General features: G+C 42.6%; 1 protein-coding gene across 1 annotated transcript; it reads right to left on the bottom strand.

The window, feature by feature from the left end:
- Positions 1-396: 396 nt before the first annotated feature.
- Positions 397-4,577, bottom strand: dlk1 (delta like non-canonical Notch ligand 1). Its single transcript, XM_088401012.1, has 6 exons — positions 4,463-4,577; positions 4,142-4,210; positions 3,975-4,032; positions 3,620-3,750; positions 3,109-3,250; positions 397-2,222 (listed from the first exon to the last, which is right to left on the bottom strand). The coding sequence occupies exons 2-6, from the start codon at positions 4,191-4,193 to the stop codon at positions 1,430-1,432; spliced, it is 1,176 nt and encodes a 391-aa protein (XP_088257138.1). The 5' UTR covers positions 4,194-4,210; positions 4,463-4,577; the 3' UTR covers positions 397-1,429.
- Positions 4,578-15,765: the final 11,188 nt, after the last annotated feature.

Here is a 15,765-nt window from a genome sequence, read left to right as displayed (position 1 = left end):
AGTACAATCTTGTTTGAGACAAGCTTGAAAAGCTGATAGACAAAGTAACAAGGTAAGGTACCAAAGTGATAAGTGGAGTAAAAGCTTTTAAGCCTGCAGTCAAGATTTGAATCGCCTTACTATACATGGTCATTCATTCATGCATTCATTCATGAATGCATGCATTCATTCATGCATGCATTCATTCATTCATGCATTTAAAAGCTTACTACACATACACGGTTATATTTGTTGTTCCAATTGAATCTGTTCCATTTTTGCCAGTTTTTTTTTCCTGGCATGTCACCCCAGTTTATTTTTTATTTATTCTTGTGTTGATTATTTTAGCACTTTATATTGTTCTTTATTTGATGCAGCTGAATTCAGTGTGACTTCAACAAATAATGAGGGGAACGGTTCTGAAAAACAGGAAACCATATAAGTATGTCATTGTATACAACCGTGAACCTATATTCATATGTCACCAGCTAATAAATCAGAATATTTTTCCATACTGCTTCTATGCTGCACAAGTGTGACTCTCACAAAATAACACACAGCATCAGCACATTTACAAGTCATAGATATAGTTACATATATGATTTTTGAAAGGTGGCAGACTGGAGGACATTTTGCAGATTGAGCCAACCTTCATTCATAAGTAAAATTGCACAGAAACTTCAAATGGGGTCCATAACAATCAATAATAGTAATAATGAACAAGGTTATAAAATGATAAATATACAATATGCACTTCATCTTTAAAAATCTCTTCAAGTGTTTACATTTTTATGTGAGCACTTCAACAACATTCTCAGGAAATCACAATGTTCCATCATAAGTTAGCTATATTTAAACCAGGATGTTGGGCTTTTGGTCACCATTAAGCATGGAGCATTGTTTGATCTTATTAGACTGCACAAGTGGAACATTATTATTATCTTTTGGCGACAGGTTTTTGCATTCATCAACATGGACAAGACACTGGTCCATATGGTATGAAAACGTTTGCATATACTGAACTAATATCATAGTGAAATGGCACGGAACACGTTGCTATTTGGTATAATACATTTTTCATAATGTCACACGTCAGTGGTTCTCAAACTGGGGTCCTCAGATCACCAGGGCTCCATGAATTGTAACTTGGGGGTCCACATAAATAATGTCAGCTGATGATGGATAAATATTACAATTAATTCAATTGAAGTTACTTTCTTTCATTTCTGTCCAGTAGACTGAAACATTCCAAATCGGAACGATTCCTGAGGCATACTGCGGTTATGTTTATTGACGTTTTTGAGGGAGGTCCTTGGAAAAATGTCTCCCCTGTAAAGGGTCCCTGGACCCAAACAGTTTGAGAACCCCCGCAATCCAGTGTCATGTTTGTGCTCGACTGTACATTCAAGGTTCGCTTCTGCTTGACATTCACTGCAACACTTTTCTAAGGTCAGATGGAGGTATAGTTTCTCCCGAAGCTGTTCAGTCTGATCTTCTCCGGGAGGATGATGTTCACCGAGTGTTCCGTCTCCTCGTGGCTCGCTCCGGTCGCCTCCTTCAGCAGGTGCTCCCTCTGCTGCCTCACGAGCTTGCTGTACTTGGCGTTGGCCAGCCACGCCTCGCAGCGGCTGAACAGGACGATGGCCGAGGTGGCCAGGATGACCAGGCAGGTGAGCAGGGCCAGCATGCCGAAACACACAAGCTGACCGTGGCTGGACAGCATGCCGGGGGAGTGGTGCACCGTCTCTTTAAGCGTGATCTTGAGAAGATCCCTTTCTGGGGGTTGGAGGAGCTTGTGGAAGGCGTGGGCGGGGAGCGAGTAGTGCTGCGGAGTCAGCGAAAACACCCTGTGGTCCATGGGCTTGGCGGCGGGCTGTTTGGGTTTGGCTTTCGGCCGGTGCTGTGTGGAACACAGCGGGCCTGAAAACCATTTGGGGCAAAGGCAGCGGAAGTTTCCGTCAGGTTGGCTAACGCACGTGGCTCCGCTGGCGCAGGGCGCTGCAGCGCACGGAGAGAAGCTGGTGTCGTTGCAAGTCGACCCCACGAAGCCTGGTGGGCAGGAGCATGTGAAGGTCGCCTCGTGGTTGGTGCAGTTGCCGCCGTTTAGACATGGGTTCGATCGACAGACGTCAGGAGTGATCTCACAGAAGTTTCCGGAAAATCCAGGGGGGCACAAACAGGAGGAGTGGGCTTCCAAGGAGTCACCTGTTTCGGTACAAGTACCTCCATTCTGGCAAGGAGAGCTGAAAGATAGAATAGAGGAGATGATGCTCACAGGGTCATGAAGGTCATCACTGACAGTGGACTGGGTCACTCATTGGACGGATGGATGGTACAAATCTATTGATTTTGAATCCAGCTAAAAATAACCCCGAGGGAGCAGAGGCCAGAGTCCATGTCACCACTCTACCTGTGTCATTTGTCATCCCATCGTCTTGGCACTTGCTTGTGTCAAGGCGAGAGACTGTTCATTTTGTCACATCTGTCGGCTCACTTGATGTGCCTTGACTTGTCGACAACACTGAACTTCGGGTGGGGAAAAAAGAAGTCATTTCACATCTACTCTTGTTTTTGTTGAAATGTTGACTGGAATGCATCTTTTTGTCATTTCATATCGACTGATGAACCTCCCTGAATACAAAAAAAAAATCGCTCTTTTACGACTTTAAAATATTGAAGGATACGTGATATGCAATTGTAACAATTTTTTTTTACCCTAACCCTTTCCTGAAAACATCCCAAGGATCACTAATTATATCGCTTCAAACTGAAACATTGATTTTTCTAAACTGTCAAAGCAGCTGGGGGGCGGGGGGTTGCTCATTGTCATGCTCGACTGCTCCCCCCCCCCCTTAACAGTGTGGCATCACCAAAACAATTTTCTGACGTGAGCCGCTCACAAAAATTAATTGGTTGTGTAATTTCACACTTGATGGGCACGCCGGGCCTGAAGAGACGCAGCTATTTGTAAACAAGCAATGAAAAAGTCAACTTCCCATTATATGTCCTCTTTAAAGCGCCGCTTTTATAATGCTTAGTCGCTGAGGTCAATTTGTGTGTCTTCATCGTGCCTTCAAGGGCCAATAGCTTCAAATTTTCAACTTGAAAAAGTGAAATCAATTGTCATACCCATCACTGTGACAGATATTCCTCCTCAGCTGACAGGTTGGTCCGGTGAAACCTTGAGGACAGACGCACAAGTATCCCCCCTCTCCGGTCTCGATGCAGGTGGCATTCCCAGAGCAAGGTCGTGACGAGCACAGGCGAGTATCTGCGGTGACACGCACAAAAATCTCTTTTTAGCCGTGACAACTCTTTCTATTCCCCCCCCTCTCGCTTTCTTCCCACGTGCATGGCAACGTTTCTCCCCGTGTCCTTTATTTCCACTCTGCCACTGCAGCATTCGTGGCTCTAACGCCTAAATTATACACTGTATAATGGGGAACGTGCGCTCGAGTACCTTGTTTAACAAGTGAAGAGGGTCACCTTTAGCAACCTTCTTTAGGCACCCTCCCCCCCCTCCATCTAAAAATACATGACAGTATATTTCACGTCCGCCCCCCGGGGCTGAGTGTGACTCACCCGAAGCTGTGGGCATGTCTGCTGCTGTGTGTGTGTTACTTAATGGGGGGGGGCTCACCTTGGTCACATAAGCTGCCCACCCAGCCTTGTTGACACACACACTGCCACGCTTTCTCGCAAGAGCCGTGCAGGCAGCCCGGAAAACGGATGCAGCGCTCGCAGTGGTCTCCCTGCCAGCCTGGTTTGCACCTGTGAAAAGAAAAAAAAAAAGGGGAACAATCCTGAACTATTAATATACCGACCACTCTTGTCCTCATAATGCCAGCGTGCTGAGATGAGGCTTTGATGATGGCCAGAAAATCCATTATGTGGATAAACAAAAGGCAGTTGATGGATTATAAACAATACCCGAGCGCTCCGGTGATGTATTGAAAACACAGGATATGAGTTTTCCTTATCACAAGCAACACTACCTGCACTTTCCAGTTTTCTCACAAAATCCATTCTCGGCGTTGCAGCTGCATCCCCAAGCTCGGGAGAGGGAAAGAGAGAGGTATTGTTTTATTCATGTTGTTGAATCAAAAAAAAAAAAAAAAAAGCTGCCAGAGTTGACAACGTGATGCATGTCTCACGGCATTACCTCCAGCGACGCCCGTCACGGTTACAAACAAGAGCACGACCGTGAGATGCATTGTGATGGAGTAAATTCCTGCGAACAAGCACAAATTGCAAAACGCAAGCACTCTTGTTAAAAGTTGACAAATGAGGACAGCCGACAAGTTGAAGACACGCTTTTTTTTTTTGCCCATCATTTTGGATCGGAGCGGCGCACCCGAATGCGTCTGCATGCACAAAGCACATGCGTGCATTTTAGACAAAGGGAGAAGAAGCCACTTCTTTCTTAAAGCTTCACTTCAACCCAAAAAAAGCTTTCCGATGGTAGACACACAAATCATCTTACCTTATGTAGCAGCGGAATGCAGTCCTCGGATGATGCAACTCATATTTATCAGAGGCGTCGGGGCTGGGAGAGCCAAGAGCCAGGGCGCGCAGATGGAAGTGATAAGAGGGCTGCTCTAGATGGAGAGGTAGGGTGGGGGAGGAAGAGGTGGGGGCAGGAGATGGGGGGTGGGACCCGGAGGTTTTGACGGGACTGCTGCATCGAGCAGCATCCCCGTGCCACAAGCTCCTCCTACCTCATAAAAGGGAGAATGTGCGTAAAGGCGGCATGATTCCCACCCACGACCACCTCTTCCTAATGGCAGAAGAACTCATGCAATCAAGGGCCACCACTGTGATGCCTCTGACCTCCAAGGTAGTGGTTTGAGCTGAAAATAAATAAAAACAGCATCAGGAAAAGTACACGACTTCAATACAAATTTATAAATGACGGCAACAAGGAAACAATTTCAAATGTATGTCTAACCTCAATTCTGGCAGCCGATCTGAACATTAAAATATATTCCATTTGATGGTCACTTGTTGCTAGGCAGACTTCATAGGGCACAGTTATATCTGCCCCATATGCCAATAAAATAACAAGATGAAGCAAGCACACGAGGATTTAATTCGAATATATAGTTTGGGATTGAGAATACAGTTATATGTTTCATATCGATAGAAAGATACAAAACAAATCCGTCATCAAAAAGCAACAAGCTATCACTCGTTCCTCATTGTATCGTGAAACAAAATAGGTTGCGCACATAGCGCCCATCTGCTATCCATAATAATGTCCGTCTATTTTTAGTCTGCTCATTGCTGTCCACTGTCTCACCCTTAAGGCTGCCAAGGACTTTTCCTTTGAGAATATAATGTTAATTATGATGACGGAGCTCATTCAGTCATGCTCGCCTGTTGCATTAAGACTCAACCCGATTTTTGTGTTTTTTTCTGGAGTGAATCATGCGGCATTGAGCTTCCACCAGGTATGTGTGCCTCATTGTCTAGACTGAGACAGTGAAAGCAGAGGACTCTCATATGAATGCAAATAACACCAAATCAATATTTTCTTTTATCCCTATCAAATTGCTTGTGAAGGGAAAAAGAGGAAAATCCCCGGGCTCAATGTGTTTTGCCCTTCTCTAGTCCGCAAAGGCTACCAGCAGCAGAAGAGATGGATAACCTGAGATTTGATGTGTTCTCTCAGTTCAATTTGTTTTGTGCGCTTATTGTCCATCCTCCTGGGACGATGGGCCTGAGCATTACATTACAATCTTGTTGCCCACAGGGGGTGCCTGGCAGATTACAGTCTCCCTTTTCTCAGGCTCCTATATGCGCTTTATTAGCGTGAAGGAGAGTCGTCCTTTGATTTTTTATTTTTTTTACCAGCCCGGTTCTAATCTGGCTTTTATCTCATTTAATCTATCAATTTTATGTTCGGGTCGTGTAAATTAGGATGAGCAGATGGTCTGGTTGGAACAAAAGTTTAAGACTAAAACATTCAGGATGCTGCTTAGTCAGATGTAAATAAAAAAATTAAAAGAAATGAACAGGGAATCACATTTCAAAGAATGACAAAATCAGATGTAAATATAGAGGTCAAATATTGAATATTGGTGGATATTAAATGCAATAAAAAAAAAAACAAGGCCCCTAGAACTATACCCAGAGGAACACCGCACATACTCTTCTTATTTAGTTAGAGCCAGTTCCCATTTCGCTCTCAAGAAGATAGACGTACGCCTCTGCTATCTAGGCTCTCGCATCTTTTTAAATCAAAAGAGTGCTTAGTGCGCTCAAGAACATTCCCGTCTAAAAGCCATTGAAAATCAAATCACCTCTGTTATCTAGCAACTATTTGTCAAATATTCCGAAAGTAATCGTGTTCCCAGTGTAGAAACAATATCTATTTGTTAAATCTCCCAGTCGCTGGAAAGTGCATGAGCTGGGTTGTAGAGATTTGTACTTTTGACAGGTTGAAACAATTCTCACTTCCCAACATTCATAAAGATTAGATGTGCACGGAGAAGCTATCAAATAAATCAAATTACAAGCGGTTATTTAAAAACTGCACAGTAAAAAATGGGAGTGAGTCAGACTCACAGAATTCATTGAAATTCTCAGCACAGGGGCAGGAAAGGGAGAAGCTCTATCAGCATGCAGAGATATGATTAAACAAATCCCAAGCCTGTCAACAAATACAGCCAGGCCAGCCACATTTCAGTCCAACGTGCTATATAAACAGGATACACCATCTTGCACAAAAACAGCAGGGAATTGGGCCAATGATGAATATGTCGATCGCAATCATCATATTTAAATTGCAAAGCAATTAGCATGCTAATAACTCTCCATTACCGCACTTAATGCTCAATGTCAGAGAGGTGTTCTTTCTAACATTGAGCATTAATTAAAATTTGGAAGTCTTGAATCCAGTCTCATTAGATTGGTGTCTCTATTGAAGTGGTCCGTGAGTGTAAATACATAAATTTGGTGGCGGCCTGCCTCTGGTGGGATTAGGTGGCTCGTTTAATTGCTGGCTAGGTGAAAAGGTGAGCGATAAAAGTGCGCCGTCATTTGCAGCACGAGTCCCATTAGGACACTTGAGCAGCTGAAAAGGAGGCCCGATACCATCGGTCGGCGCTGAGGCCACATGGCCGCCTGACAAACTGCTCCATCATTCATGAGCGTGCAGAACGGTGTCACTTTTGTTATTGCCAGTGTTTTGAGCGTAAGGGAGAAAAAAAAAATGGCTGTCAGAGACGACAATAAATTGCGTACTTAGCGATCAAAATTACACAGTAAAAACAAATTTTAAAATTCAGTTGGGCAGTCGTTTGAGTGAATTATCTGAAGTAGCCAGTGGTCCACTTCAGCGCAATTTTCAATCGCTTTTTCTCGAGGCCATTTGGTAGCTTTGCCGCGACAGCACAATGTCCCACAATTTCTTTTGCCCTTGCTTTCAAGTCAACTGGGCTATGGCAAGTTTGCAACCATTAAAAACCTTGTGTGAGTTGCTACACGACAAAAAAAGAGAATTATTAAAGAAAAAAAAAAGTTGCTTTGTCCTGCAGCATTTCGTGAACGTGTCTTGCACTGCTCTTACATCATTGGTGAAGCAGAGAAATGTTGCAATTCATCAAAAAGACTTTTCTTCCATCCTTTGAAATGCCAAAGACAACAATTTTTTTTTTTTTTAACAACAATGCATCACTGTGCTTTATAATTTCCAATTTTGAGTCCAAGATGGATGTTTCCAGCAGAACCAATTAAGCCTTTTTGCATAAAACTGCCAAAAATCATCAGTACACATCACAACATTGATGGTCACATTAAATCCACAGGGCCAGATGTTACGAGGTCCAAAGTACCCAACAGGCTTCCCATAGAGGAACCTGAATGACTCCGAACGCCATTTGCCATCTGCGCTGATGCGAGCCGCTGCGTTGTGAAATGTTACCTAAATTTAATTAGCCGAGGTCGTGCTGCCCGTCCTCTCCATGGCAACGACGGCTTTGCGGTCGTCAGGATGAAGATACTGGAAGCAGATGGATGAGACTGATGGGCACTCGGGGAACACTGACAGAAAGAAAAAAAAAAAAGGGAAATTGAGAGGAAACAGTCAAAGTAGAAAAATGATTCCAGTCCATGCAACATTCACTTTAGTGTTACCAAGGGAACTCAGAGAAAATATAGCAGAGGCAGTTTAGGCGGTATAGAATGTCACTTTTACGGTATCCAGCAGTGAGAATAACACACTCATAAAAGTATAAAGTCACCACATGATTGTTAGTTAAGGGCTGGTTGTCATTTTATGGCTCGCTGGGTTCAAGTTAAACTCTAACTATGTTGCCAGGTTTAAAAGTAATGACATGATTGATGAGATTCCCCAAGGTAGTGTTCCGGGGCCCATTTTCTTTCTATAGTTTTGTGCTTATATGGCACTTTTTTTTTTTTGGTATACTCAAATGTGTTGACTTGCGTTAGATTTCTTTTTTGAGTTGCGCTTCTGAAGTTCATTTTTGTAACTTACACTTGAAAAGCTGTTTGTGATGACATACGGTGAGGGGGAATAAAGCGAGCGGAGTGTAGAATGTATCTGACATCTTTTGAAATTCACATTTCACTTGGTTGTATGAGCGTGCGGTTGGCATGGCAACATCGCCCAAAGGAAACAGACTCCGGTAAAGCTTTGTTGCAGACACATCGAAGAACCTGAAACAGATTGCTGGTGAGCGGCTTGTGTGGTTGAAGTCACTGCCAAGCCAGTGGCGTAAACAATTGTTCACACTGCAAAATAAAGTTTGCATTGTGTCAACCGTACGATGCCAGCAGATTGACTTGAGTTCCTTTCTTGCTTATCTGCGGTACGTGACACCTCGGGAGTGGAATTGTATTTTATCTTTGCAAAGCATCATCTCTTGAGTTGAACATAAATGAGCCTACAGGGAGAGCAGGAAGAAAAAACAGATATACAGGATACTGGCAGTGTTATACTAGTCTCAGATGAATAAATAAATAAATATATGTGTGCAGCAAATTTGTACTTTTCTTTGGTTTGGAGAATTTGCAAAGAGGCATTTTAATGTCGCACCTCAGCAGACAATCGGCATTGCTGAGGTGATTACCAAGCGCTTTTAACGGCTTTCCTGCGAGGCGGGGCAATGAGAGCTTTAAGTCTCAGCACGATTATGTTTTTTTTTTTTTTTTTTTCCCCCAGCCCTGACTTGAAACAAATCAATAAGTAAATAGAGGGAGTGAGGAAAATGTGTGTAATATTGGCCGCAATTGTGTGGGAAGATGCTTGCAATCAGTCTTGTGCTGCCTCTTCACACAAATTGGCCGTAATTTGTCAACTAAAATGGCGCTCATCAATGCGGCTGGAGCCTTTTACTGCCTAAACGAGACGGCTTTTAACAAGGCTGAGCTTCCATTAATAAGACATTTGGTTGTTTTGTTTCCATGTCTGCAAATGACTACGAAAACTTCAATTAAAAAAAGCGGCGAGAAGCGAGACCCCTGAATTTCTCCAGAGTGGGATTATCATCATCATACACGAGATGTTTGGTCAAGCTGTGACCTCGGGGAGCGTAATGATTGGAATTTCGTGTTTTATCACGAGTCATAAAGACTCGCCATGCTCAGCCCATTAGTGGGAAAATCTCCAAGTCTTCGAAGGACCTCTGGAAAAGGACAAAACGTCAACAGTTTCTTTTGAGTGCGTTCGATTGTCATCCATAATTGAGCGGCCACCTTTCATTATTGATTATCTGAAGCTGACATGATCAGCGACAGACGGAGTGAAATCTCCCTTTGCACGTATAATTGAATTGCATCCCTTCACGCGAGCCCGTGCCGAGGCGACGCCATCCATCTGTGGACAGATATGCGCTGAAAGGACTGCTTGTGAATTATTCATGTCACATATGCCCCCCCCCCCGAAAAAAAGGAGAACCTCTCATGTCTGGCAGCTATGGATAAAAGAGTCCTTTGGAAAGATACTGGTTCTTATTTTTCTTGCAGTGACTCTCTCTTTTCAGGGTTTGTCTTTTAGATGTGCTTTTTTTTTTGTCGGTGTTGTTTCTATAAAATGTGAAATTTTGGCAGTCTACAGTGGAAAGACTGACAATTTAATCGGATCAAATAAAAATAACATCGAGCAAACGTATCCGTTTCAACAGTCCAATTTAAATGATTTACACAACATTGACCAGCGTCAAGGTCACCACCGTGACCTCTGCAACAATTTATCCCTTTCTCTCCTGACACACTGGCAGCAGATAATGAAAGTGTCGGTGCTCCTTCGACTGTAACCAACTTGATGAGCCCATTTTCCCGCCGTCGGATCCCATTTCCCATGATGCAACGGTGTGAACCGCACAAAAGGGGATGAAGAATTGAGAATGTAGCTTTGGGCTTCATGTTGAGGAAATGTCACTTTGGGCAACCAGGCACTCGTATGAAATGAATAAAACAGAAATCTGAACAATCAGGTTCTGCTTTCTGCTTTGCGAGCAGATTTTATTCGGGCTGTGATCAATGCGTAATTTGCTGAAAAGAGAGAGCAAAGCGGAGGAAACAGGTTCCGTAATATAATATTCACGGTCTGACCTTGCTGCTCCCCGTCTGCTTTTGTCTGTCGCCCTCTCCGTTGATTGCTCATTTAATTTGACTGAAAAATGTGTTTTAAGCGCACACAGGGGCCGTCACGGGGCGGAGAAAAATGGACTTAATGAATTCGGAGAGGATGAAAAGGGATGCAAAGTGGCGCGAGAGGACGCAACCTCTTCAGGAGGAAGCAGGGGGAGCTACCAAAGGACGAGGAAGAGGATGCAAAGTGGTTGTTGTGATTAAAGAAAAACATCTGCGGAATATGATGAAAGCCAAAACATGAGCAAGCGAGCAGTTGAATACAGAATTTTCCCTTATTTATTTTCCTGTACATTTAATATTTTATCTAATATCTTTTTATATATATTTTTTCATTTTTTCTTTTTAAAAAATGACTGAAATGTTTGTTTATAGGTGTCGCCATTCTTCACCACAAATATTCTCGTCACACCTCTCGCTCAGTATGACGCCAAGTCACTCGTTTTTAAGCTCCGTATTTCCCTTTCCGAATCTCTCTCAATTGAGTCAGCGTGCTATCGCCGCTCGGGTTATTATAGATAGTTCACCTCTCTGCGTCGCTGTCAGCAAGGAGCCGATATAGTCTAAATACATAATACGACCGACCGCACAGGCAGAAAGCGCACGGAGGCTTTTTTGTAAGCGAACAGCACAAAGGTTAATAAAGACATCCATTCATTAAGAGCTGACTTGACATGAGAGGCAAACAACCGCAGCGTGCGAGCGGCGAGGATCTCCCCTGGCTTCTAATGAGATCGTCCGTCTCATAACTCCACATGACAGAACTGTCAGATAACTCCGGAGAGAGACGGAGTGAGACGCCACTGAAAGATCAAGATCTTTCCTCTCATATTCTTTCGCCGGGCGGCAAGAAATGATGATTGTGATTATCTAAACATAAGGTCCGCATTGTGATTTAAAAAAAAATAAATGGATGAACCGACTTAAATTTGTTTGCCTTTAAATGTTTTTTTGTAATAGTATGAAGCACATCGTGTATATGAATCACGCTATTAAAAAATAACTCCCTTCTTATAATGTTGGCATTTCTCAGGAGCTAATGCTTTTAGCTAATGGTAAGGGGTCGTTCCAGTGAAGCAAAATCCGTTCGAGGTTTGTTTTTTTTAATCCACGGAGCAGCGTCAATAAAATTGTTGCGGCAAGGTGATCTGTTTTCTTCTCGTGAGTGGCTTTTGGCTACAGCAAAACAACACTCCGACTCCCTGGTGATTCACACGCATTGAAGATAAAGTGCAGTCGACTCACTTTAGATTGTTTGTCCAGACCTCCAACCATGACTTTCACACTTACTGTCCTGGAGTGACACCATGTTCTTCCTTTTTGGCTCAGTGACAGCATAGGACTTGATGTTTATCATTGATCTGTCATCAAGGAGAGAAAGGACAAAGGACTCATCAGGCCTATCTGAAAACAAGAAGGAAAAGGATTTTATTAGACTCATCTTTGATCTTAAAAAAATCTCTGATTTAAGTTTCTCATCAGGAATTATTCCCCATCATGAAAGGAGATTGATTGTCATTTGGGTCTATTTCATTTTTTTTTTTTACTGTCGTCAGATTGTAAATTACTGGTGGTGTGTAGCGCCGATGCTATTCAATCATCTATCATTTATGGAAGCACCTACAAGGAAATGTTAAATTAGGCTCATGTTTCTTCCCCTCTAGCTGTCAAAATGTGACATATTATTTTCATAAAAGCTGCAATAATTACACAAGCCTTTCCTTCTCCCTCCGCTTTGCACTTGTTTAACAGCAGCAGATTATAGGTTCGCTTCATAGCATATCATTTGTTGCGGGTGAATAAAAACGATACGAGCGGTGTAAATAAAAAGGACTTTCAATGAACCGCGCAGATCATTTGAGTTAATTAAACACCCGTGAAATTTCTTGCCGCGAGCCGGGATATCGTTTTTGTTTTCTTTCTTTGAGCGGTGGCGATTGATTCTAGCAATTCTTTACGTCAAATTGTCATAATTACTGACTTATGTTTTAATGAGCTGTCATTGCATGTATTTATTATTTTTTTTACCAGAAAAAAAGATGGGGAAAATTATTAATGAAATCGTAATAATTACAAAACAGTAAAAAGAACTTGGTAATATGGCAATCATTTATTTTTGATTGACTTTTTTGTTATTATGTCTAAATATGTTTTAAACTACTCCTGAACTGCATCTGATCACATCAGCAAGAATACATTTGAAAATCTCTCGCCATCTGCTGCTTAAGCATAAAGATTATCTGCTGCATTTGACTATCTTCATTCCATAGATGTCTTCATAATCGTCGCAATTACACAATGTGAATTTCCCTTCAAATAAATTGGCTATTTCTCCATGTCCTGTAAATATAATTGGTCCCTCTGTGCTCACACTTCAATATGCTGTCGCTATAGCAACAGAGGCCCGAACCTCCAATTTGACTTGAGCAAACACGCATCAATAAAACGAGAACCTACTGTCCACCCTCTTCGTCAAACTGCTGAGAACAAAACAACAATGCCTTCCGGCCGCTTTCTTTGATCGTCCACAAAAACACAAAACAAAAACCAGGATGTGTTACATGTTGATGGAAGAAAAAAAAAAAGCTTGCCACGGCTCAGTCGATTTTGCAAAGGAAAAATAACAATTTAGTGTTCCTGTCAGAACTTGGATGTAAGTAATAATAATAAGAAGGCAGATTTTTTTTTCATGTGCAAATGAAATCCTTGTTTTTTTTAAACTTGCCGGGCAGACGCAATTTGTGAGGACTATGAAAACATCCTTAATCTCGGAACTCCCATGAGCATTGAAGCCCGAACACGGCGGTGGTGCGGAAAGAAACAATCTGTCTGCTTTTGACTCTGCTGGCAGCGTCATCTTCATTGCCATCGCTACTGACACTCTTCCTTCTCTCCTGTGTGATCTCCTAATTGATATTCATGAATCCCGCTCAGACTTCTAACTCAAGCATCGCCGGAAATGCAAAACAAAGGCGACTGATTTTTTTTTTTGGGGCTTGCTTCATTGTCCTCTGTTTGTGTATTAGCATCACAATGTACCCTAATCAATATTCTTTAATCATTATAGGACTCTAAGCAATTAAGTGTCCTCTTTCTTCTTCTTTGTATTTTCCTGCAATCTTGTGGCAGCAGGCTACCTCTCAGAGGTCAACCATGGTACTACAACAGATGTGGCGAAGGACATTTTTTTTCCTAGTGGTGTTTCTAACCATTAAAAAAAAATTGATGTTAAAAATCATAATATGTAAACCTCTGACAGCGCAGACCTCAATGGAAGCTAATTAATATGAGAAACGAGGAGTCTCTTTTGAAGCGGCTTTTTTTTTAATTAACACTTGTGTGCAAGTGTGGAAATTATGCATATTTTTAGCCTCGGCTGTGACATTTACACACGCACATGCACACACACGCGCGCATGTGCATTAGTATGTATGTAAATGAGGCAAACTGTGAGACAAAGAATATCGGGCCATTGTTATTGTCTTCCTTCAGGATCAAATGTGATTAATGGCATGAATCATTAGCAAGAAGTGTCCCTCTCGGAAATCCCTCAAGTCAAGCATGATGGTCGCCGGGTAATTACAAGGGGTGGTCTTTAGAGAGGCCCGTGCGTGACTTTGATTAACGTGAAGATGCACCTCCACGTAGCCGCAATCTTAGCAACCCTCCAATCAGATTCAAGGGCTAGAGAAGTCGGAGGATTGGGATTGAAGGTCATTGCGTGACTGTGGAGCCACCTCAACTGCCTGATCCACTGTTTAGATCTTGGATGGGAGAGGGCCCTCATTTGACAGATTTTATTTTTAGTTCTGCAGGGTAACCCTTCACCCTCCCGAAGAGACCAACCTCATTGACAGAGAGCATGCTTCAGTCGAGATGGCCATGACCGGGAATGTCATGGGAGTCTAAGAGTTACCCAATCCCACTCACATTGGTCAGGTTGGCCCAGACTGCACTGGATTTGCTTTTTGTCTCGCACAGAACGACCACTGAGTGGCGCTGTTGCACATGCAAACAATGAAGACGAGAACGTCGTTGCTTGCATGACTTAGTGTGAATGTGGGACGTGCATGAATAAAATGTTTCATGTTTTTTTTTTTTCCCCTCTGTGATGAAAAAGCTGTGTCAAATTTGATGTTGAAAATTATTATTATTATCCATCTACTTTTTGGACCGCTTTGTCCCCACGGGGGTTTTATTACAATTATTAAAATATAAAATAATAATAATAATAATGCTTTGGGCTTGGGATGAGACACAATAAGCATGTGTACTATCTCTAACACAAGTCAACAGATGGATCCGACTTACAGTCATTGTTTCTATGACAACATTCAACGTTGACACCATGGAGAAGGGAGCAGTGGGGAGTCATAAGCGAAGAGCATACGCAAGCGTTAATGTATGTAAATTGAATTGTCTTTCCCTCAGCAGTAAACGAGGGAAAGATACATTATAAAGTAGTTCTAGTGTCAGAGTGACACAAGACTCGTGTCACGTGATGGATTGATTTGATTTTCTCGCTGCGGTTTGTATTTTAACGCTACTGCTACACACGACAAATAATCAATCATGTCATATTGTGCTTGCTGCGTTTGCTCACAAAAAGCTTTGAAATGTACAGCAAACATAACAAGCCGTGTTCTGTGCATGGGAGATGCCAAAGTAGATTTCTCTGAAGAGTTTATCAGTACTGCTGGCGGGGATGAAATGAAGCATCTGATCTTTCCGTTGCGTCCGCATCGGCTTTGGGGAATCGGAACGTGCTCGCAGGATGCGATGAGTCGGCAGAGATCTTATTAGCGAAATCAGTGTTATCCCAAAAGCTGGAGGATGCTTGTGTTTCAGCATCTGATTAAACTATTATTATATCTATTTCACACAGCTTTAAATGTTTTGACAAGAGGAATGTGGAAGCAGGAACAAAACGTGGAGACTAACAGACGGCGCTAAAGATCAGAAATAGATTTTTTTTTCTTCAAAACTGTGATAACCGCTACCAAACTGCGCTTCAGCCATCGATTGATAAGCTTGGCCTGGTGCTCCCAAACCCAAAAGTCACATGGTAGCGCCGCTCAATATCACTGACCTGAATTTCCAGTGCCAGCCATATCGATACACATTTCGTATTGGATAACGCCCGCGGCGGTAGCCCGTGGGATGCTAGCCGTT

Source organism: Syngnathus floridae, chromosome 16 (assembly GCF_059516105.1).
Source record: "Syngnathus floridae isolate MCC-2025c chromosome 16, RoL_Sflo_1.0, whole genome shotgun sequence".
Classification (NCBI taxonomy): Eukaryota; Metazoa; Chordata; class Actinopteri; order Syngnathiformes; family Syngnathidae; genus Syngnathus; species Syngnathus floridae.
The sequence above is the reverse complement of the archived record's forward strand: the minus strand, read 5'-3'. Positions and strand labels throughout refer to the sequence as shown.

Coding starts and splice junctions, on each gene's coding strand:
- dlk1 (XM_088401012.1), bottom strand. CDS start 4,193: ATGCATCTCACGGTCGTGCTCTTGTTTGTAACCGTGACGGGCGTCGCT. Junction 3,251..3,619: donor GGGCAGCTTATGTGACCAAG/GTGAGCCCCCCC, acceptor GTGTCACCGCAG/ATACTCGCCTGTGCTCGTCA. Junction 2,223..3,108: donor AATATCTGTCACAGTGATGG/GTATGACAATTG, acceptor TCTATCTTTCAG/CTCTCCTTGCCAGAATGGAG.